We start from the raw sequence: 20,599 nt of genomic DNA, 5'->3' as shown, positions 1-20,599 counted from the left end.
CAGGGGTTTGGTCGTCAAGATGGCAACCAGCAACCATATGCATAATCTGACTACTCTTATCAAGCGGTATGTACCTAAAGAAAATCTCCGAAGCTTGAGCAATAAGCTCAGCACAATCTCTCATGATTCATCTTCTAGCATTTGCTTGCATATTCCGTTTCACTGACAATGTATACTTCTCGACAGGCTGGAAGCCGCGACCTCCCGTCTGGAGGACATGGCTATGTCGCTGGATGACCCTCACTCGCCGAAACACGTCGGAAGTTCAGCAGCTACTCCTGAGCCTGCAGCGCCTGTTCCAGTGAATACAGTTGCTCCCCCCGCGCCTCCCGCCGCCCCTTCGCTTCCGCCCCAAATAGAAGACTTCGATGCGTTGATCAATGGGGATGTTCGAAGCTTCGTAGATCTCGGCGAGAAGATCGGTGGTCTTGTTGCAGAGCAGGTGAGCGACTTGAGCTCAAGGTTTCCTTCATGTGTTCGTCTATCTGACGTCTTCGAAGTCCAAGGCTGTTCTTCAAGCTTTCGAAGCCGAGCGCACCTACCTTTACGTCTCGACAAAGGCGAGAAAGCCCGAACCTCAGCCACCGGAGCTTATGACTGAGCTCCACAATGCTTCTGATACCATCAATAACATTCGCGAGTCAAACAGAGCCTCGCCTCTCTTCAATCACCTTAGCGCTGTCGCGGAAGGCATTGTTGCTCTGGGCTGGTTCTTTGAGCCCAAGCCTGCTGATTTCGTCAGCGAGATTGTCGGAGGCATCCAGTATTATGGCAACAAGGTGTTGAAGGAGTACAAGGAGAAGTACGGATTTACTGTGGGCTTGTCGGCCGGGAATTTGCTGACCTTGTTACAGGGACCACACTCACATTCAGTACATCCAAGCCTACTACCAGATTTTCAAGTCGCTAGCTGCGTACCTAAAGAAACATTACCCCAAAGGACTCACCTGGAACCAGGAGTCTGGTATTGATGCGCAAGAAGCGCTCAGGCAAATCAAAAGCGGCTCTTCCGGCCAGGCAGCACCACCACCCCCTCCACCTCCCGTGCCGACTCTGAATGTCCCTGGAGGAGTCCCACCTCCGCCCCCTCCGCCACCCGGCGCCCCTCCTGCGCCCGTTGCTGCAGGACCAGACATGTCGGCAGTCTTTGCTCAGCTGAACCAAGGTGACGCCGTCACCTCCGGCCTCCGCAAGGTTGATAAATCCGAGATGACGCACAAGAACCCCAGCCTGCGTGCGGGTGCAACGGTGCCTGAACGCCCCAGTTCTCAGGGTAGCATTTCCCGCTCCAAGTCACCAGCCCCGAGCAAGAAGCCCAAGCCGGAGAGCATGCGTGCTCGTAAGCCGCCGCGTAAAGAGCTCGAAGGCAACAAGTGGCTCCTTGAGAATTTCGATAACCCCGGTGGCATCATCGAGATTTCCGCTCAGCAGAATCAATCTATCCTGATCAGCCGTTGCAACAAGACTATCGTGAAGGTGAACAACAAGGCCAACGCAATCTCCATCGACAACTGCAACGGTCTTTCCATCATCGTGGATTCGCTCGTTAGCAGCCTCGATGTCATCAAGTCTCCCAAATTTGCTCTGCAGATTGACGGGGTCGTGCCCACTCTTCTGCTTGACCAAGTCGACGGTGCGACTATCTACCTTGGACAGCAGAGCTTGGCGACCGAGGTCTTCTCTAGTAAATGCACGGCTGTCAACGTCATGCTCCCGCCTAAGGAGGGAACCGATGAGGATACCAAGGAGTGTCCCGTTCCAGAGCAGATCAAGTCGTATGTCAAAGACGGGGTTCTCGTGAGCGAAATTGTTGAGCACGCTGGCTAGACGTTTGTCCCTTTGAATATAATCCCGGATATCTATCCTGGCTATCAACTACCATTGTTCGAGAGCACAGGTTCAATCTCATATCATATTCATTCTGTATTTAAAGACGATTGTAGATAAAACAGCATATTTGAAGAGGCTTGTAACAGTCTTTGCTAGAAATATTCCCCAGGTACACCGGTACCCATTATACAATCTGCATTGCAAGTAAATGTTCATTGAGTCGACTTTGTAGAAACAATCATGTGAACAGCCTAAGGAGCCATTGCCGGACGCCGAAAGCGAAAGTAGACCTCAAGATATACGTGAATCTCCAAAACGGAATATTAGCGGAATAGAGCTTAAACTCAACAGCGATGAATGAGACAAGCCACGTGTCAGCACGTAACATTAAGATGAAAATGAGTCTCATGATAATGAAGAAAGGTTCAATGTAAGATTGACTGTGAGCGCAATGACAAAGATGGGTATATTGCGTGGTTCCTGAGCGCCTGGTCTATTTGCACTTAGTCGGAGTAAGCAAAGACAATTCAATATTTGAAAGATGCCCGCATCTTGTGATATAATACTGTGTCGTTAGTCGAGGCTGTTGCTATGTGCAGATTTGGCCAAGCTAATCATGGTAAGGTGGAGGTGGATAACAACGAGGGACGATGAATGATATCGGAGATGGGGAGAAGAAGGTATACCGATGGAATACTGCTTCAGAAGGCGGAACAGGCGCCGAGAATGATGTAGTCGCGCGAGTTGCGTAGGCAAATCAATTCCGAGACGAGGACTCATGTTTTTGTACGTCTAGGCCTCTCAACCTCTTCGCGAGCAAGCTTTCCCCGGCTTCAGGTATGCCAGAGGAGCTGAATGGAAGCCCACCATATCCGAGATCACCCCTGCTGAGTTTACGGTAAGTCTTGGCTTCTGTTTCATTGTCGTCAGAAGTACGCTGGGAAAGCGGGATCTCCCTAGGGGATGGGACACGCCGGAAAGGATGAAGTCTCATCTCGTAATGAGGCTTTGCGGTACCTGCTTCATCAACTGAATTGATAAGAGGCATCGTGTGACAGTATGAAGCATGATGAAAATACGAGCACTCTCCTGCCGCATCGGGACCTGGCAATGAAGCCAGATCCGCAGCGACTTTCTTGTACCCTTTAGCTGATTTTGAATGTATATTGGTAGCATTCGTGTCACGGACTGGCTTATATGGTGTATACCGAGGATCGGGGTGTTGTATCTCGTTTCGCAACTTTTCTTTACCGTCAGGCACCCGATTTGCAAACACGACACGAATACTCGAATAGAGATAGAAACGACCCTTTGAAGGACAACAGATGTTCAAGTGGATCAAATACCGTAGGATAGGCTTGTCTTTGGGGTTTTCGGATACGCTCAAAGAAGCCTCCGGTCGATCAGTCCCGAAGTTCTTCCTAGCGGACAAAGGCATATCAATTATGGGGCCCGCCGAGTAACTTCTTTGGCGTATGAAAGTTTTGGTGCCAGGCTCCATTTCGCTGAGATCGTAAGGTACAAGGAAGAGTTTGACAGCCGTCTTGTTCGGATTCTTGATCATGATTTGCAGCTGGCCCTGTTGCGGTATACGATAGCACCCGCCTGGTGGGCATTTGGGTGAATCGGCTCGTCGATTTCGCTTCTCCTTCATGCGTAGCGCTTCCTGGGTCTGATATTCCGGCCCGACGTCGACATCAGTCCTTTGGTCCTTGGAGGCACCAGCAGGGCTTCGGTGATGCCGGTGGCGGCGAGTGACGTAGGAGTTATCCTTAGGCAAGGAATTCTCGAGATCAATCAGACCCACATAGGGGCTTGGATTATCGTCCGAAATGGAGCGCCCTTTTCCAGAAGTAGGGTAACTGTAAAAGACCGCAGGGAAGGGCACCGTGACGTGTGGTGGGCATTTGAGATTAGACTTGCAGTTTCCTTTGCCTAGCACACCAATTTGGGCAGTGAAGTCGAGTGGCTTGGACGGATTCATTGACATCCTTCCGCGAAGGATCGACTCCTCGTAAGATCCTACCAGTGGCGCATGGGTCTTACAGGATAGTTCGCCCGCGAGTGAGGGTCTCCTGGCTCTCCAGGACGGATGTTGGACTGATGAAGCCAGTTGAAGGCTGTATGACGAGGTCAATGGTTTCCGTGGTTGACGGGCTTGGAACGAGAATGGATCGTGAAAGGTCCCAGGTGAATGACCGGCAATGTTAATCAAACGCGAATAAGGCGGAGACGAATCCTGAAGATTCCGAAACGTCTCTGGAGGCAGTGTGCGACGGCGACTGGCTTTATCCGAAGCTGGAGGATGCTCGCAGTACTCACTTTTCAGTGAGAAGTCCAGATCAGTGTTATTCGCCTGGTAAACCAAAGGACTCGTCGGAGCTTTCAGGACGTAACTGGAGGAGTATGACCCTAAAGACGGTGCGCGTGACCGCGGACCTAGGTTCGGAGTCTCTTCTGGGCGATGTCCAAAGTCCTGCCCTCGGAAAGGCGCGGAAAATAAGGGAGTGGTAAACCACGGCGTGGTTGGAGATGAGCTTAATTGAGAAAACTGCGCGAGAGAGCGATATTTGGGATGGGGAGACCGCGGTACTTGTTGCTGGTCCTCATCCTGAGTGATGCCTTCTCGAAAGTCGCCAGAATGCAGGGCCGAGCGAGGACGTTGGATCTCGGCTGGCGAAGCAAGTTCCTCTGGCGCCTTATGGTGGTCCACATCCATAAATGAATCCGAACGCTCCTGCGTCTGTGGACGATCGTCAGATGTGCATGACTTGATAGGATGGGAATCGGTCTCTCGAGACTAAATTCAATAATACTTGAATTAGCAAGCCACCAAAAGGAACGATCACACAATCGCAGGACTACAATATATAGTCAAATCTTAGAGAACGTACCATATCATGCTGAGCCCAGGCTGAAGAATCGGCGCTTTTTATATACCGTATTAACTCCTCCCGATCGCTTGCTCGCAACCTCGGAAAACTGGGACTCGACATGCGGCTTTCATTCGATACACCCGCACTCCTTCCAGAGGAGCGAGACCTTTGGTTGTTCTCATGGCAGCGAACCCATGAGGGAGAGCCGTCTCGCCGCTCAAGCTCTTGAGGGTGGTCATCCGACCACTGGTCATAGAACCGTTGACGATCAGGGTCCTGAAAGATAGGCATGGTCACCGACGATCGTAACTGCCAATACAACCAAATAAGAGGTTAATCATCGCAAAGGCAACGACCAGAAATACTAAGGAGTCCACAGAGAGTGTTAAAAAGTGAAATACGGAGTAGCTGCAGCAGTGGTACGACGGGAGCGGTGGCGGCGCCGATAAGGACCTTGATGTATGACTTGCTCAAGGGGGCCAACCATGGAAGGAAGATGAGGGGAGGAAAGAGCAAGGCTAGGATTCGAATAAGGGTGAAGACGACCGAGAAATATGAAACAATAAAGGATCCACTGAAGTATGGCGAACGAAGCGAAGTGATGCTGGCTCGTGGTTTGGTGGAGGAGGAGACCGTCGGCAACTCGGCGGAGCAGCAGCATGAATCATCATCAGCATCATCGTTTGTATCGTTTGATCGGGATTTTCTCTAAGTATCGTCATCATTCCTTTTTGCACCCCCGCTCTTGGGCAATCTTGGTTCGATCTATCAAACGCTAGTACGTCTTAACTTGTAAGTCATTGAGGATCTCATATCGAGTTAGAAACATTTTCTAAAGTCCTTATCGCTGACTATCTACGAGTTGCCCGAGGAATTTCGCCTGAAAATTTCCGCTTTGGGTCAGGCAAATTAACCTGTCACGACTACGATTGCAAAATCCACATCACTTGCCACATCCAGTATTATAATTGTTGCCCGACACACCGCTTCAACTATTCTATAATTTACGAATACTATCGTATCAACCATGACCAAACGCTCTCGTGACGCCGATGCCAATCCCGAGGAAAAGCGGACCACAGAACACCCAGTCAAGAAGAGGAAGGGCTTCTCAGTTGGTCCTGCAAACCTGCCTGATGGCACCTACCGTCGCAAAGGTAGATATCGCCTCCTCACGCTGCTCTTCACTGTTTTCCTGCCCAATTCGCTTACTGATCATTCCACGTAATCGCAGCCCAAAAAATAAAGTCCGACCTGATCCAAAAGGCCAAAGTAAAAAAGGCCTATGCCAAAATCAAAGCCGAGGAACTTGCATCAGCACCCAAAAGACCCTTTTATGCGACCGAGGAACATGCGGAGGGTGAAAATGCCAACGGCAATAACGTCGTTGATCCTGCACCGGCGTCTTTGGAGCTCCATCCAGATCGACAGGCCATGCTGAACGAGCCCGTGCCGGAACGACCACCCAGACCTGAACGGTCACAGGACCATAACCCCCGTGAACGTCGGAACAGAAGAAAACCCAAGCCGTCCGCTTTCGCGAAGGAAATGGAGATTGCGGAGAAGCGCAGGAAAGAGGCGGAGAGGCGCAGAGAAGAGCGGGAGTTTAAATTGAAAGACCGCGAGGCCATGGCTAGGGCGAAGAAGCCTGCTCCAGACGGTAAAAGGAGATTGGGACGGGAGAGCAAAGTCTTGCTCAACAGGGTTCAACACATGGTTGGTCAAACATAGAGACCAATTTTGCACATGGAGACGGAAATAGAGGTGGTCGAAAAAAAAGTCTTCTTTCTATGATACCCATTAGATATGTCTCTTACGGTTACTTATCGAGTTTATCGCACACCTGCTTCAACTTCACATGAAATATACCTTCAATATTCAGGATGATACCTAAGCTGCTTTATGTCCTGCCCCACTCCTCGGTTTCCTGAAACATGCGAATTCGCCCTTTGTCCTCTCCCGAAGCCGCTTCAGTATGCTCCTCATTTCTCCAAGCTCTGATTGAAGCCTAGCCCTGGCTTCGTGTGTAGTCCGCTGATCCAGTTCCACATAGATCTGGCTTTGCACAGTAGATGCTTCCTCCGTCGAGTACTGAGATAAGGTTTGCGCGATAAATTCAGTATCAAGGGTTGCCTGCATCAGTGCAGCCAGGGTATATGAAGGTCGTGAGCTGAACGCATTTAGGAGAGACGTGGAGATTTGTGTCAGCAAGTGTGTGAGGACCATGTTCAGCAACGGAGATGGCGCAGCGGGTGGTGAACGGCTCGCTCCTGAGGCCACACAGGAAGGAATAGTAGTTGAGATCTCCGTGTGAACAAGCACAAGGGTGAGCAAGACGCTATATACATAGGGGCGTACTTGCTCTGGGCGAGCGCTGGACGGCTCCCATTCAGGGTCTGTAACGCCGTTGACAACCATGGCATTCAATTTGTTGACCGTTGGCTTGGTATACGATTGGAATAGGCGGTCATCGATCTGACCTAGGACGTCGCGAATAGTCTTGGCTTCTTCTGTCAATTTCACAGAAAATGCAGTCTCGAAGTTCGTGACTAGATGTGGGACGAAATCTGCCTGCAGGGCTTTGATGTTTGAGAGCGTGAGCAGTATCCGCACGTTCTAACGCATGTTAGCGAACACACTTAAGACAGAAGCAGGTTGAGAGAAGGACTTACCCTATCTTGAGAGTCCACAGCATCCGCAGCCAAAGCAGGCGAAGTGGAATCAGGACCATTGAGTTGTGCGGCAGACCCGGCGAGGATCCATTCGCTACCCTCATCTAGAACGACAGGATGTTCCGCGTTCTCCACGAGACCGCTGAGCGCCTTATAAACACTGGATACAAATTGGGTGCGGACCATCTGGAGTAGCTTGGCAGGGGGTTGCGTAACGACATCCACGGCCCCTGATTTAGCCATGGCTTCCGAGATGTAAAGGATCTTTTGCATTCTCCCAAGAATTGCACTTTCAAAGGCCACAAATAGCCCAGGCATCTTGGTCAGATCCTTGCTCGCGGGATCGCGCGTCCAGTCTTCCAGCATTTTGCAGATCTCTGCGTCTTTGCCCCAAGCCGCACATGCAACCCGGACGGAGCGCTCACGAGCAATGCTTACAAGAGACTTGAGCAGATCATGAGTGTTACCACCACTTGCTACAGGATTCAATGCGGCCATTTCGCTCGCCGCGGTGCCAATGATGATCATGAATTGGCCGAGATAGTGGACACCACTGAGTGAATTCGAGAAGGGCGGCCAGAAGACATAGTCCTCCCAGAACTCCCCGCGCTTAGGTGTGGGTATTGGCATGTTCTTCGGGTCGAGTTTGAAGCGTGATTCTGTGGGAGTCACGCCTTGGCTTATCGGACTATTCGGGGTTGCTGGTGATATTGGAGACGCCAGGAAGGCAGCATCATCCAAGGGTGGGTCAGCAAACAATGACAGCACATTTTCGCGAATAAGGTCGACCAACTCCACGACCCCGGTCTGTAGCTTCCTGGTCTCACTTTGGGACAGCCGGTGATGTCTGCGGCTTTCTCCTTCGAACCCAGCGGGGAGAAGCTTCTGTCTGGAACCGTCAATGAAGGATTGTGCTACTTCCCAGAAATCAAACACTTCGCCGAGTAGCCCACCCTGCGATGCCAGCAACTTGTTGAGATACGCTAGAATACATTCCCAGAGCTCGACTACCTGATCAGTGTCCAGCACGCCTTGCAGATCCGCTGATTCTTCTCGTGGTGCCAGGCGGAGATACGATGCCACAGCTTTGGGTGTTGGCTTGTCGCCACCAGCAAGCCGGCGTCGGAGGATCTCAATCTCCATCTTGCAGCGTCCACAGAAGGCACCAATTTTAGACTTGAGGAAGTCATAGCGGCTGAGCAGCCACACCCAGATAGGGTTGTCGTCCACGCCCAATTCCAGCAGAGCGCCGATCAACTCCATATATTCTTCCACGGTGCCGGCCGCAGTGGCCGTGGTTGATGTGGTAGGCGCATCGCTGAGACGTCTCCACAGATCGCGCTTGAACGCCTGGATCTGATGGTCCACATCCATCCACATCCGACCCATGGCGAGGATAGCGTGCGTCTCTTCGTCTGTCAGAGATCGCCCACTGCTGATTGCCTTGTGTGCAATATGCTTAGCGCTCTTGGCCAGCGTTCTTGCTTTTGTATATTGTTCGAATACAGAGTCGTAGTCCCTCTGCTTTATAGATTTCGAGAGAAGTCCACCTATCTCGTATACATCCCGGTGCTTGTCCATCGTGTCGACAACTGACTTGAGCATCTGTTCTCGCTCGCGTCCGCCCAACGCCGGACCCCAGACTTCTTCAGCTTTGACGGAGGCCTCCAAGAGCGGTACTCGTATTCCCTTCATGCCATAGTCGCTTTCCTTTGTTAGAGCATTCTTTCCCGGCCTGTCGTCCGCAAGAGGCGCGCTTCGCGAAGCTCCGGAAATACTTCGAAGATGTCCAGCTGACCTGCGATGTGACTGAGCCAGTGGAACATGGTTTGCTTTCCCTTGGTTTCTCATCTCCGTATAGACGCTATCAATTGTTGCTTTGGCCCGTACAAAGCGCTCGAAGTTCGCCTCGACGAGGACTTTCAATGACGCCGATTTCTGGTCGATAGATCTCGAGAGGAAGTCGAGTCCTTCAAGAAGTGACTCAATCGACGCATCGGAGTGAACTTGGGAGAGGAAAAGGGCGGGAGAAAATGAGGTTGACGAAAGCAAGAACCGGTTCCGTAAGCGGGTTTCGTCTTCCAAGGCTAGTCCTCGTTTCTTCAGGATCTGAAGGACGCTGTCACCAGACCCGAGAGGATCGGGTTCATCGATCTTGGCAAGGTTTTCCCTTGCATTACTTCCTTTGAAGGATCCAAGGCTGAGGGCCTTACCACTATGACTGCGTTCGAGGGCGAAGTATCGGGACCTCCTGGCTCGCGAAGGAGTACGGCCCAGAGCTTCTTCGTCGTCGGAAGGTTCACTCTGATCAAGCTCAGCAGGCCATTCCTCAGGGTAGGCCGATGGAAGGTTATAATAATTCGCAACCTGGATGTCGGTCATGCTGGTATATAGCCAAGGCTAAGGGTTGAAGGGGGAACGGTGGATCAGTTACTCGACCTCGTGCTAGACACACGCAACTGCAAGGGTAAGCAATGAAGGTACAACAGGAAATGAAACAGCTTACAGTACCATGACCCTGTAGATAAAGTGAAACTTTACCTCAAAACCTTCATATATAGCTCGTTTAAGGATGGCTGCTGACTGCTGTCCAACCTGAAGCGTTATCTAATCTGAACGGTAAACGATCAGTGGTGGAGCGACTACGGCAGACGGTAACTAGCTCAATGGCCATTTTAAGTTCCATCAAGCAGCTTACGACTTTGCGATGTGAGTACGGAGGTATGGAGTAGAGAAAGTGATATTATGGCTTAAGATAGTAAAATCGACTATAAGAATCAACAGCCAGAAGAATTCACCTACTGTGTCCAGATATTGCTTACATATAAAAAGCAAGGCTACCTTACCGCTTTACAAAGTGACCGTGCTGTCTGTACCTTAAGGTAGCCAGGAGGCAGAACAGACTAAGTAGTGTCCATACCGCCCACGTGTCAAACCGGGTTAGGAATAGCTGCTTCCCGAACGGGGCCAGTCGGGCCGGCCGCACCACTTGCGTAGTTGATACCTCAGGTTGCAGTAGGATTGATTGAGCGGTGGCTTTCGGGTTACCGGGATAATTGTTGCAAAAAAGACCCTCTTCTCTCTGCCCCCAAAGTTCCCGCACAAGTGACCCGCCACCGCGTACTATTCTTCTTCTCTCTTTCCTTCCGTCTACCTTCAATCCCTCTCCTCTCTAAGACCTGAACGTCGGTTGTTGATCCGGGGACCTATCACAATGATCTCTGCCAGAAATTTCGTTGCCCCGGCCCGCCAATGCCTGCGGACAACACGTGTGTCTCCAGGTTTTGCTTCGCCTCTGTCGCAGGTAATACACGACATTCAGACGATCTCATTCCACTCGATTCAATTGCGGAACTGATCAAGCTAATGTTTCTAACTAGCTGCGCGGGTATGCCTCAGCTGCTGACGATCGTGTCGCCAAGTTCAAGGGACAGAAGGGTCCTGATGTACGTCAAGCCTCTATCAACTTTTTTTTACCTTTCCTTCTTCTCCGGTGACATCCACCGCTGCTACGTGGAATATTCGACCTTCCAGCAGCCATTGAGCATTAATTTTTGGAAGATGAGAATATTACAAGGACTCAGGTCTGACGATGTTTGATGAATAGGGAAAGTACACAGTCACCCTGATTGAGGGTGACGGCATCGGTCCTGAGATTGCGCAGTCCGTGAAGGATATTTTTGCTGCCGCAAAGGTAAAGCTCGCTCTTCTTATTCGGTCTCGCGCCGGAATATTGAGTACTAAATTAGCTGTAGGCCCCCATCAAGTGGGAGCCCGTCGACGTCACTCCCATCTTGAAGGACGGAAAGACCGCTATTCCCGACGACGCCATCAAAAGTGTGCAGAAGAACTATGTCGCTCTCAAGGGTCCTCTTGCTGTTAGTCAACCTTGTGCCCTGGCGATCCGCAGAAATATAGTGCTAAGACGAAATCATGCAGACTCCTGTCGGCAAGGGTCACGTTTCCCTTAACCTTACTCTCCGTCGTACTTTCAACCTGTTTGCGAACTTGCGTCCCTGCCGCTCCGTCGCCGGTTACAAGACTCCTTACGACAACGTCGATACTGTTCTGATCCGCGAGAACACCGAGGGTGAATACTCTGGCATTGAGCACGTTGTTGTCGATGGTGTTGTCCAGAGCATCAAGCTCATCACCAGAGAAGCTTCCGAGAGGGTTCTCCGTTTCGCCTTCCAGTACGCTCGTTCGGTCAACAAGAAGAAGGTCCGTGTCGTGCACAAGGCCACCATCATGAAGATGTCCGATGGTCTGTTCCTCAACACTGCCCGCGAAATCGCCAAGGAGTTCCCCGATATCGAGTTTGATGCTGAGCTGCTGGACAACTCTTGCTTGAAGATCGTTACCGATCCCACTCCTTACAACGACAAGGTCCTTGTCATGCCCAACCTGTACGGTGACATTCTGTCCGACATGTGCGCCGGCCTGATCGGTGGTCTCGGTCTCACTCCTTCCGGTAACATCGGTGACGAGTGCTCGATCTTCGAGGCCGTTCACGGCTCTGCTCCCGATATTGCTGGCAAGGGTCTCGCAAACCCCACTGCTCTGCTCCTGTCCAGTATTATGATGCTGCAGCACATGGGTCTCACCGAGCACGCTGCTCGTATTCAGAAGGCCACTTTCGACACCCTCGCTGAGGGCAAGGTATGTTCAGTCCCGGGACGATCTGTTCCGTTCTATCGAACTTTACGGATGCTAACATTCTATATTACAGACTCTCACTGGCGATCTGGGAGGCAAGGCCAAGACCCACGAGTATGCTGAGGCTATCTGCAAGCGCCTGTAAGGGACTTGCCGTTGAAATGTACTATTCCCTCAAATGTCCTACTTTTAGCCCTTGAACGACCCTAGATCTTTTTTATATGTACTTAGATGTACTTAGTAAGATGCCACTTATACCGAAAGTTATCCTTTTTGTGCTCCTATACGATCTGATCTCACTGGTCGCTTCTGTACTTGCAACCAAGTGGTACATCCAAGTGGTCGACGACACACTCAGTGTTTCTCATTTGAAGCTTGTTCCGTACTGGTCAGACCCTAACGTAAAGATGATCATAGTAGTACAAGCATCATGGCTCCTGCATAATCATACATAAATCCTGCCGAACGCCTACTCCGAGCTTTTCAAGGTATCGAAATGCAAATCATGTCAAAAGATGAAAGAGAACCCCAAGGAGCCGAATCCTATCGTCGCCGACCACCTCTTCTGGTTCCTGTTCCCCCGCCCCTGCCTCCTTTTTGTCTGGATTTGGTCGTCTGCGCACGTGTGCTCCTTGTAGTCGGTGAGCCGCCTGTGTCTCCATCCGCGTGGTCCTCTTCGCTCTCGTCTTGCGCCCCATCTGACCCTTCCTCGTCGCCTTCTTCGTTGGCCCCGGTCTCCTCGGACCCTACGTCTTCTTCCCCGGCGCCTGATCCTTTACGAGATTCAATCTCGACTTGGAGTCTCATCGAACGGGTGCCTCGCGTTCCTTGGCGAGCGCTGCGGGTTCCTTTTCTGCCTCGTGACGGTGCTGGGGATGAGCGTGGTTCTATAACCGGAACAAGAATTAGAATCATGCGACTAGTCATAATAATAATTTCTCACCATCTGTATCCGCTATTGTACTGCCTCTTCTGGACTCTGCTTGCGCACTGGGATTAGGTGACGCGGATCCCTCCATCGCTAGTCTCCTCTCGAACATCAGGTCGCCGTATTCATCTTCGGGCAGTTCAAACGGGCAATAGAAGTCTTTTGATCCGTCAGGGTCATCAGATTGTTCTGTAATCAACGAATCTTCCTGGATCGTTAAAAATACGTCAGTGCCGCAATTGAAGGAGGAAACGCGCGCCTGCCATGACGTACACGTTCATCGAGCGCAGGCAGGTTGTAGAGTGTTCCTAGCTTCTTCCATATTCCTGGTATCCGCGTGTGCTCGCAATTCGATGGCGCGTAGCCCTGGCTTTTCATGAACTCGGATATTGCTATCATACGGAAGTGTTTGTGCATGCCTTGAGATATATGCACCGATTAGTTTGTTTTTCGTCACTTGGACGCAAATCGTTGGCAACGTTGAGTGAAAGATTGTCGGAACTTACCAACTGGCTTCCATTTGATAATCCCCTTCAGCAGAGCAGTCTCCTGCTCATCTGTCCAGGGATCCGCCACCAAATCGTGCCCATTGTCTGGCTTGCCTGCGCCCTCACTGGCGGGTGTATCGGCGGCCGGCTGCGCAGATTCGGCTTGGACGTCAGTCAGCTTTAGTTTCTTCTTAGGTGGCATTGTAACATAGCACCGTCTTGAGACGGACAGCGAGCTACAGAAGGTAGTCTGGACAATGGAAATCCTGTCTGGCTATTTCAGGTCAGGTATGACGATGCGCGCAACAGCGCCTAGGATTCCCTAACAAACGGTGGCCCGGGCGTTGGCTTGGCGCAGGCGCTAGTACGCTTTAAGCTTAGTCGCATGTGATGGCGCGCCAACAACGCGTTAAGGCTCAAGATGCTGATAAGGAGTCTAGGATTATATGCATGAAATGGCACGGCATGGATGATGATGGATCAGGGCCAGTATGACGCGGATCCGTTCTCGAGCGATAGTTTGTGGAAGCTTTCCGATTTTACTTTGGAATTTTTGCAGCCGTCGGATTTATTCCAATGGAATGAGAACCTACCTGGTACGTTCTACACATTAGCACTTACTTGACGCGAATCATGGGCAGCTGACAGCTTCGCCTTGAAAGATTTGAATGAGGGGTTTTTTAAGAGCCCTCTGAAGCTGCGCGCGGAAGATGCAGACCCATTACCCCAGCTGGATAATATCGAAGGGCATACCGTTTTCCTCTTCGATCAGCCGGCAGAGTCAATCACGGATGCGTTCAGTGATACTCAAGTAGACGATTCCCTTAGCCACCAGAACGATGATATTCTCGAAGCCGAGTCAGATAGCATCTGGACGCTTGAAAGCCTGCAAAGTGCTACAATTTCTGAGATTGCGCTGAGGTCATGGGAGAGGTACCATGATCGATCGTCTCTCGAGCCGACGTCCGCTTATTTCAGCGAGTCCGGTGCGAAAGGCTTTGATTCGGCTTTGGCACGCCAGTATCCCGAAAATGGATCTAAAGACGCGAGACGTGTGGCTCGGAATGATGTCTTCTTCCATGCTCTATTTAGGCTTGGACTAGGCTGGAGCTCCATATTCTTCCGTTACAATAAGCAGCGGAAAGCGTTTGAAAGGGTATCTGACAAAGTCCGCGTTTCTGGGGTCAGCCTCGCCGTTGTCAATGGCCTGACAGAGGATGTCCTCCGCTGTGGTACGGCTATGTACAACATACGGGATTTTGCGCGCCGGACTCGGATCAAGCCCAAGGAGTTCTCTGCTCGATCTGCTTTTGCCAGTGCTGCGGCTGTGATTATCTACACGCTTGAGAAGCAAATAATTAACTATTTTAAGGAAGTCTCGTCCCTCGTTCAAATCATGACACTCTTTCAGCGGTGTGGTGATCTGGTTGGCGCGTTATCAAACATAGTCGAAGCAGTCCAGAAAGCTGCGTCAGATACGCAAGTAATCTCTGCCGTCATTGAGAAGGCGGCTCATTTTTCTCAAACTTTCGGCTCTGTGGAAAATCTTTTTCATGAACTTGTTGCTCGTGTGATTGCACCTTGGCTCCATTACGTGGAAGCTTGGGTCGGCCTGCGCACTGAGACACCCGCATTAGTGGAAATGGCGGCGAAGAGTGAAGCCTTCGTGGCCATAGAGCGATACGAGGGTAGAGCAGGTTCGAGAAGTGCGAAAGCAGCAAGTTTGCAATATCGTTATCATCCGGAGCAAATGCCGACCTTTATCCCCGCGGAGCAAGCCGAATTGATATTCGAGACCGGTCGAAGCTTGCGGCTACTCAGACATTACCATCCTCAGCACCCAATCGCAAATGATGCGATCCTTCGCAAAGATGGTCCCAATTTGCGATGTGCGGGAAGTTGGTCCGACATAGAGAGAATCCAAAAGAAAGCCCAGCAATATGAGGCTCAACTCCGCTCGGAAATCCTCAGGTACAGTCGGGGCCAACACTCGGGGCAAGTGAGGAAGGATAAAGTACTTGCAGGAGAACAAATGCAGATACCTGGTTCTGACGGAGACGATCAAGCTATCTCTGGTGCTTTCGAGCTCTTCGACATCGATGATTCCAAGCATACGACCGGGTTGCTTGCGAGTGACTCTTCCTTAGAAGACGACGAACTCGGACCATTGTTCGCCACAAGTAGGTTGGAGATGTCTCGACCAATTCATCCACGCAGGAACAATTTTGGGCCAGAAATGATATCCGCTGTCTATCTTTCTCTGGCGCCGCTACTATCCTCCCAAGCTTTACTCGTTGACTTTTCCTGTCTTCACCTCTTATTCAAGGAACACAAATTAAGATACCACCTCACCCTGCAGTGGCGATTTCAACTGTTAGGTGATGGCTTCTTTGCCTCGCGCCTCTCGCACTCACTTTTTGATCCTGAAATGGAGAGTGGCGAGCGTAGATCAGGCGTCGTACGAAGCGGCGTGCATACCGGTTTGCGCCTAGGAGATCGTGACACTTGGCCTCCTGCAAGCTCCGAGTTGCGACTGGTATTGATCGGCCTTCTCAGTGAATGCAACATGGACGGACGCCTAGACAGTTCAAGTAATGCCGATTTTCTCAGGGAACGGGATCTTCCTGGTCAGTTAAGTTTTTCAATTCGCGACTTGACCGACGAAGAGATTGTGAAATGCAAGGATCCGAATGCCATTGAAGCACTCGATTTTCTCCGTCTTCAGTATAAGCCCTCCGCTGTTCTGGAAACGATTATAACGCAACGATCTTTGGATCAATACGACCGCCTATTCAAGCATTTGTTACGCCTGATCCGCATGGTTTCGGTAGTCAGAGGTCTCATTCGCGATTCAACTGCAAGGAGCTCTCTTTCTGGGGATACACGAAATCTTTTCCAGAGATTCCGCATAGACTGTCAACATTTCGTCCTCGCAGTGAGCGATTACTGCTTTCACATTGGCGTCGGCTCTACCTGGAAAAGTTTCCAGGATACCCTTACGAGAATTGAATACTGTCTCGAGCAGGGCGACATAGACGGCGTTATAGAAGCAGCACACTCCGTTTCCTGGCTGAGAAGGTACCACGAAGACACCCTTGACCAGATGCTCTTCGCCCTATTCCTGAGCAAGAGACACGCCGAGGCTGCCAGATTGCTTGAGAAGATCTTCGGGACGATTCTGACATTTGCTCCGCTGTCCCGGCTCGATGGGATGGAGGGTGTTCGCCATGAGAGCGAAGATACAATTGCGCATCTCTATGCGACCTTCCGAAAACAAACATCGGCCTTTGTCGGCTACCTGCGCGGGTTGGACGGCGTAAAGGCTTCATCCAAGTTCGCCAGCAGGTCGAGAGCAGAACCAATAAGCATATTCGAGCGTCTTCTGGTGCGATTAGACATGAAAAGATACTATTGACCGAGTCAACGCCCTCGTTCTGTGTTCAGCTAGCAACTTTCAGAGATTTTCCGGCCGGTGGACAGGATATAACATTTGATTTGCGAATGCGCGAATATCTAGCAAGTATCTCTATTGACGTGACATAATCGATCCCGTATACCTCGTTATTTCTCAAATTATTGCCCATACATGCAGTCCCAGAACGCCAGCCTTCCATCCAGTAATCATGATCGCTATGAAAACAGTCGCAGCCATTCTAAAAAAGCTAGAAGAAATGAAGATTTGATTCTTTCCACCCCTGGGCTAAAAGGATCGTCTTGGCAGACTTTTCCATCGCCTCAGGCCCGCAGATGAGTACCATGCTCTCATCGTCAGCCGCCGCAAACTCCGTCAGAAGTGCTTCGCTGATACGTCCTCTCCGGCCAGTCCACGTGTCTGGTGCTTTGCTGAGAGTATGTACTATCGTGCACTTGTTCTTATCTGACGCCTCAAATGCATCGAGCTCGGCTCGACACAGGATATCCTCCTCTTGTCTGTTACCAAAGAGGACAACGCACGATGTGGGATCTTGAGGGTCTTGCATCACTGCGCGGAGAACCTGAAAGATCGGGGTGATACCTGTACCGCCGCAGATCATCTTGAAGGAGCGTACGCGCCGCTCCTTACCGCTGATAGTAACCCTGCCATTTCCGAGATACTCGAACCGGCCTGTGGGGCCCTTGCACTCGATCATTGAGTCAAGGGGAAGCTGGTCGAGGGCCATTGTCATTTTTCCACCGGGTACGGTTGGCGTTGGAAAGTAGACCTTGATGAGTACATCAACTGACCCCTCTTTGTTGGGATCGGAGAGCGGGGTGTATGATCGGATGATAGTTTCCTTGGTTGTGGGGTCCTGGACCTTGATCATCATATGCTGTCCAATCGGTAAGCCCAGCTTTTGCTTCTGGTGTTCCAGTTCGAACGTGAATATGCGCGTATCCCAGGAAACATCCCGCTTTGCTGCGAGTTTCGCCTTCGTCCATGACCGTGGTTGGAGGAAGAGTGCACGGGGCTCGCTGGGCTCTTCTTCTTTGCCGGCTTCTTTGAGCGCCTTTAGGGACGCCTCATCCATTGTACCGATGTGATAGTCAGGCATCATTGCTTTCGCCGTCTCGCTATCTGTAACTGATGTCAGCCTTGCGTTTTCTCAGGGAAAAAAAGACGGCTGTCGGAGAACTCACGAATTTCGGAAAAGTCCTCAGTCACGTCTAACCCGATGGAAGAGATGATGCTCTGTGCTCCTCCGGGGTGACCTTCAAGGAAAGGCTTGCCATCATACACTTCTCCCTTCACGATAAACCAATGGGCGCCCTCTTCGTTGTTCTTCTTGAACTCTTCGAGACTAATAGTTCGATTCAAGCCTTCCTTCTTCATGTTGATTTCCTTCACAGGTTCCGGTTCTGCCAATGTTTCTCCTTGGCTCTCTCCCCAGTTGCCGTTGGTCAGATCGCCGCCAGCCTTTTTGACGCGTTCCATCCAGCCGCCGGCCATGACAGGATGAGTAGGGTGTTCGAACAACAAGGTCCCATTCTGTTTTGTGATAGTCACTCGGAACCAAGGATTGTTCATCATTCCGAGAACGGACCAGTACATGTCGCGCGGTTGGACGCTCATTGCTTCATCCATACCTCTCACTAGCAGGGCGTCGCTAGCTTCCAAATCGGACACAGGAATATCCAGAGACCAGAAACACCAGCAGTAACATGTTTCACGCCAAGGCATGTCGACTTTGCCGCCGAACAATTCGCCGTCAAAGTCGCGGTACCTGTCTTCAGCATACTGAATGTTCGCCAACCGCCAAGCTGCAAGACAAGTTAGCTCTGTTAAGAGACGGTAAAGATTGAATAGCATACATTTGCCTTTGTTCAGCGAGATCTCGACTCTAGTGACTCTTCGGCCCCCTCCAGCATATGCATAACCCTTGGCGGTGTAGGACGGCCCAGCAGTCGCAGGATCAAGGACTTCGTTGTGTTGAGGGTACGCAGCAGCAGAATTCACATTGAGATCATAAATGGCATAGCGTTCGTCACGCCACCACATCGGATCTGAAGCGGCCATTTCGGGAGAGACGGTCGTTCTGTTGCAACGCTCAGCAAGCGGTCATCTGATGTATCTCGGTTCACTTACGGTAATACTCGGTTGTCATAGATGTGATACCAGTTGTCACTGGGTGCATCAGTCAAGATCAGTTTCTTGATCCACTTCACGCTTCGACCGCCGATTTGACCAGGTACAACAGCTCTCAAGGGACGACCGTGATCCGGACGAAGAGGCTCGCCATTCATCTTATGCGCAAGCATGATCAATTTGTTGGGATCCATAGCCCAGTTGAGCTTGACCGATGTGCCATAGTAGCCATTAGGCTATAGCAAAGTCAGTGGACCAGAGAATGGAATGGCAATTCCAGGAGGAATACTGACCAGCTTATCTGCTCCCTCCATGCAGACGTACTTGGCCTGACGCAGTGGCTTGGCATATCGAAGGACATCCGCCATCAAGGGGCCCGTAAAAAGGGCTGTTGACAGACCAGCTGGTCCCCAAGAAAACCCCTTTGATTTCCGCACTGTATTCTGCTCCTTGCGTCTGTTTCCGGCACATACAAGTGTAATTGGGGCTGTGATCTGATCGAATTTCTGCAAAATCTGACGAAAGTTCAAGACGACGGGCCGCTCGACCAGCCTTTACGAGAGTTAGATCCCTCGGCATTTGAACAACATCATCGAACAATCACTTACCCTTCGATGCTGATCTCCCAGTTTGGAATATCCTCGTCACGCACTACAGGGACAGGTCCATGGTTCCTGACGTAGAAGAGTTCTGGTGATGTCAAGAAACCTTTACGTGGGTGTGAGCCGAGCGTCATGCCAATTGGAATAAAGTGAGCTCCAAAGGAGAGTTCATACCTTCATTGAACAGCGTTGTCAGTGGAGGTTCGACATTGAATGGGTGGACGCCCGTTAATCTGATGAGCCGAGGGTCTCGAGGAACATGATTGTCTGGTGTGCCCTTGTCTTGAGCGAGGATCTCAGTCGGGTTCGTGGATGGCGGTGGAAGTGGGATATCTGGCAGGTCGAGATTCGAGATCTCCTTGACTGTGATCTGGCCTGGTACTACCGTAAGGCTCTTCGGCAAGACCGTCTGTGTCTCCTGCGTCTGAACTTGGGTTATGGTCGCCATCGCTCAGAGTTTCACAGCTGATAATGATGGTATAGAATGAAGGGAACACGGAGAAGCGAGCCGGCTTTTTTAGACTAGAAACCCCCCCAAGGATAGGCCAGACAGAAGAAGGCAACCATAGTCAGGTTGGAATGAATCAGGAAAATGACGCATTCTGTTTCCAAGTGAGGAAGCCAGTAGTCAGACACATTCTCTTGACACAGAAATTGCATATTTACTTGTATAAACAAACGGCCTCGGAGAAAGGCTAGAAGTAGGCCGGGGATATGTTCATGATGACGATCTCCGCGGGATCTCAAGGTAGTATTGGGTTGGAAAACCGCTAGATAAGCCTTAAGCTACCACGGTATCTGCTCGGATCGCTGCGATCCCGATAGTGCAAATGGGAACTGGGTCTGGTATCTGCCATGGTATGACGATGAGCTTTCGCCCATCATAGGAGCTCTCAGGCCAGCGTGGACTGTGGACGAGGAGATACAGCCTGTATCCTTATTGGCAAAGAAACAAGCTGAGTGCCCTTGGAGCACTGTGGAATT

General features: G+C 50.9%; 8 protein-coding genes across 8 annotated transcripts; 4 read left to right on the top strand and 4 right to left on the bottom strand.

Moving 5' to 3' along the window:
- Positions 1–19: 19 nt before the first annotated feature.
- capA (adenylate cyclase-binding protein) lies at positions 20–1,827 on the top strand (the record flags this gene model as incomplete). Its single annotated transcript, XM_033555896.2, has 4 exons — positions 20–66; positions 187–442; positions 501–802; positions 855–1,827. 4 exons carry the CDS (start codon positions 20–22, stop codon positions 1,825–1,827), a joined length of 1,578 nt encoding a protein of 525 aa, XP_033411787.1.
- A 760-nt stretch (positions 1,828–2,587) lies between these two features.
- Positions 2,588–4,997, bottom strand: ALT_7995 (uncharacterized protein; the record flags this gene model as incomplete). The annotated part of the gene is made up of 2 exons (XM_089600354.1): positions 2,588–4,573; positions 4,725–4,997. The coding sequence occupies 2 exons, from the start codon at positions 4,995–4,997 to the stop codon at positions 2,588–2,590; spliced, it is 2,259 nt and encodes a 752-aa protein (XP_089455247.1).
- A 736-nt stretch (positions 4,998–5,733) lies between these two features.
- On the top strand, positions 5,734–6,437 carry ALT_7994 (uncharacterized protein; the record flags this gene model as incomplete). Its single annotated transcript, XM_033555894.2, has 2 exons — positions 5,734–5,863; positions 5,941–6,437. 2 exons carry the CDS (start codon positions 5,734–5,736, stop codon positions 6,435–6,437), a joined length of 627 nt encoding a protein of 208 aa, XP_033411785.1.
- A 159-nt stretch (positions 6,438–6,596) lies between these two features.
- ALT_7993 (exocyst subunit SEC5) lies at positions 6,597–9,760 on the bottom strand (the record flags this gene model as incomplete). The annotated part of the gene is made up of 2 exons (XM_033555893.2): positions 6,597–7,322; positions 7,379–9,760. 2 exons carry the CDS (start codon positions 9,758–9,760, stop codon positions 6,597–6,599), a joined length of 3,108 nt encoding a protein of 1,035 aa, XP_033411784.2.
- Positions 9,761–10,592: 832 nt separating this feature from the next.
- ALT_7992 (isocitrate dehydrogenase (NAD(+)) IDH2) lies at positions 10,593–12,179 on the top strand (the record flags this gene model as incomplete). Its single annotated transcript, XM_033555892.1, has 6 exons — positions 10,593–10,682; positions 10,759–10,824; positions 10,986–11,072; positions 11,134–11,256; positions 11,318–12,037; positions 12,108–12,179. The coding sequence occupies 6 exons, from the start codon at positions 10,593–10,595 to the stop codon at positions 12,177–12,179; spliced, it is 1,158 nt and encodes a 385-aa protein (XP_033411783.1).
- A 398-nt stretch (positions 12,180–12,577) lies between these two features.
- Positions 12,578–13,652, bottom strand: ALT_7991 (EAF7 family protein; the record flags this gene model as incomplete). The annotated part of the gene is made up of 4 exons (XM_089600353.1): positions 12,578–12,921; positions 12,978–13,170; positions 13,236–13,354; positions 13,469–13,652. The coding sequence occupies 4 exons, from the start codon at positions 13,650–13,652 to the stop codon at positions 12,578–12,580; spliced, it is 840 nt and encodes a 279-aa protein (XP_089455246.1).
- Positions 13,653–13,919: 267 nt separating this feature from the next.
- ALT_7990 (tubulin gamma complex associated family protein) lies at positions 13,920–16,865 on the top strand (the record flags this gene model as incomplete). The annotated part of the gene is made up of 2 exons (XM_033555890.2): positions 13,920–14,046; positions 14,113–16,865. The coding sequence occupies 2 exons, from the start codon at positions 13,920–13,922 to the stop codon at positions 16,863–16,865; spliced, it is 2,880 nt and encodes a 959-aa protein (XP_033411781.2).
- Positions 16,866–17,112: 247 nt separating this feature from the next.
- niaD (nitrate reductase NiaD) lies at positions 17,113–20,063 on the bottom strand (the record flags this gene model as incomplete). Its single annotated transcript, XM_033555889.2, has 7 exons — positions 17,113–18,005; positions 18,068–18,688; positions 18,740–18,963; positions 19,014–19,249; positions 19,307–19,565; positions 19,622–19,721; positions 19,790–20,063. The coding sequence occupies 7 exons, from the start codon at positions 20,061–20,063 to the stop codon at positions 17,113–17,115; spliced, it is 2,607 nt and encodes an 868-aa protein (XP_033411780.1).
- Positions 20,064–20,599: the final 536 nt, after the last annotated feature.

This window comes from Aspergillus lentulus (assembly GCF_001445615.1).
Source record: "Aspergillus lentulus DNA, contig: Alt16, strain: IFM 54703, whole genome shotgun sequence".
Classification (NCBI taxonomy): domain Eukaryota; kingdom Fungi; phylum Ascomycota; class Eurotiomycetes; order Eurotiales; family Aspergillaceae; genus Aspergillus; species Aspergillus lentulus.
Note: the sequence above shows the minus strand (reverse complement) of the source record. Positions and strands in the feature narration are given on the sequence as shown.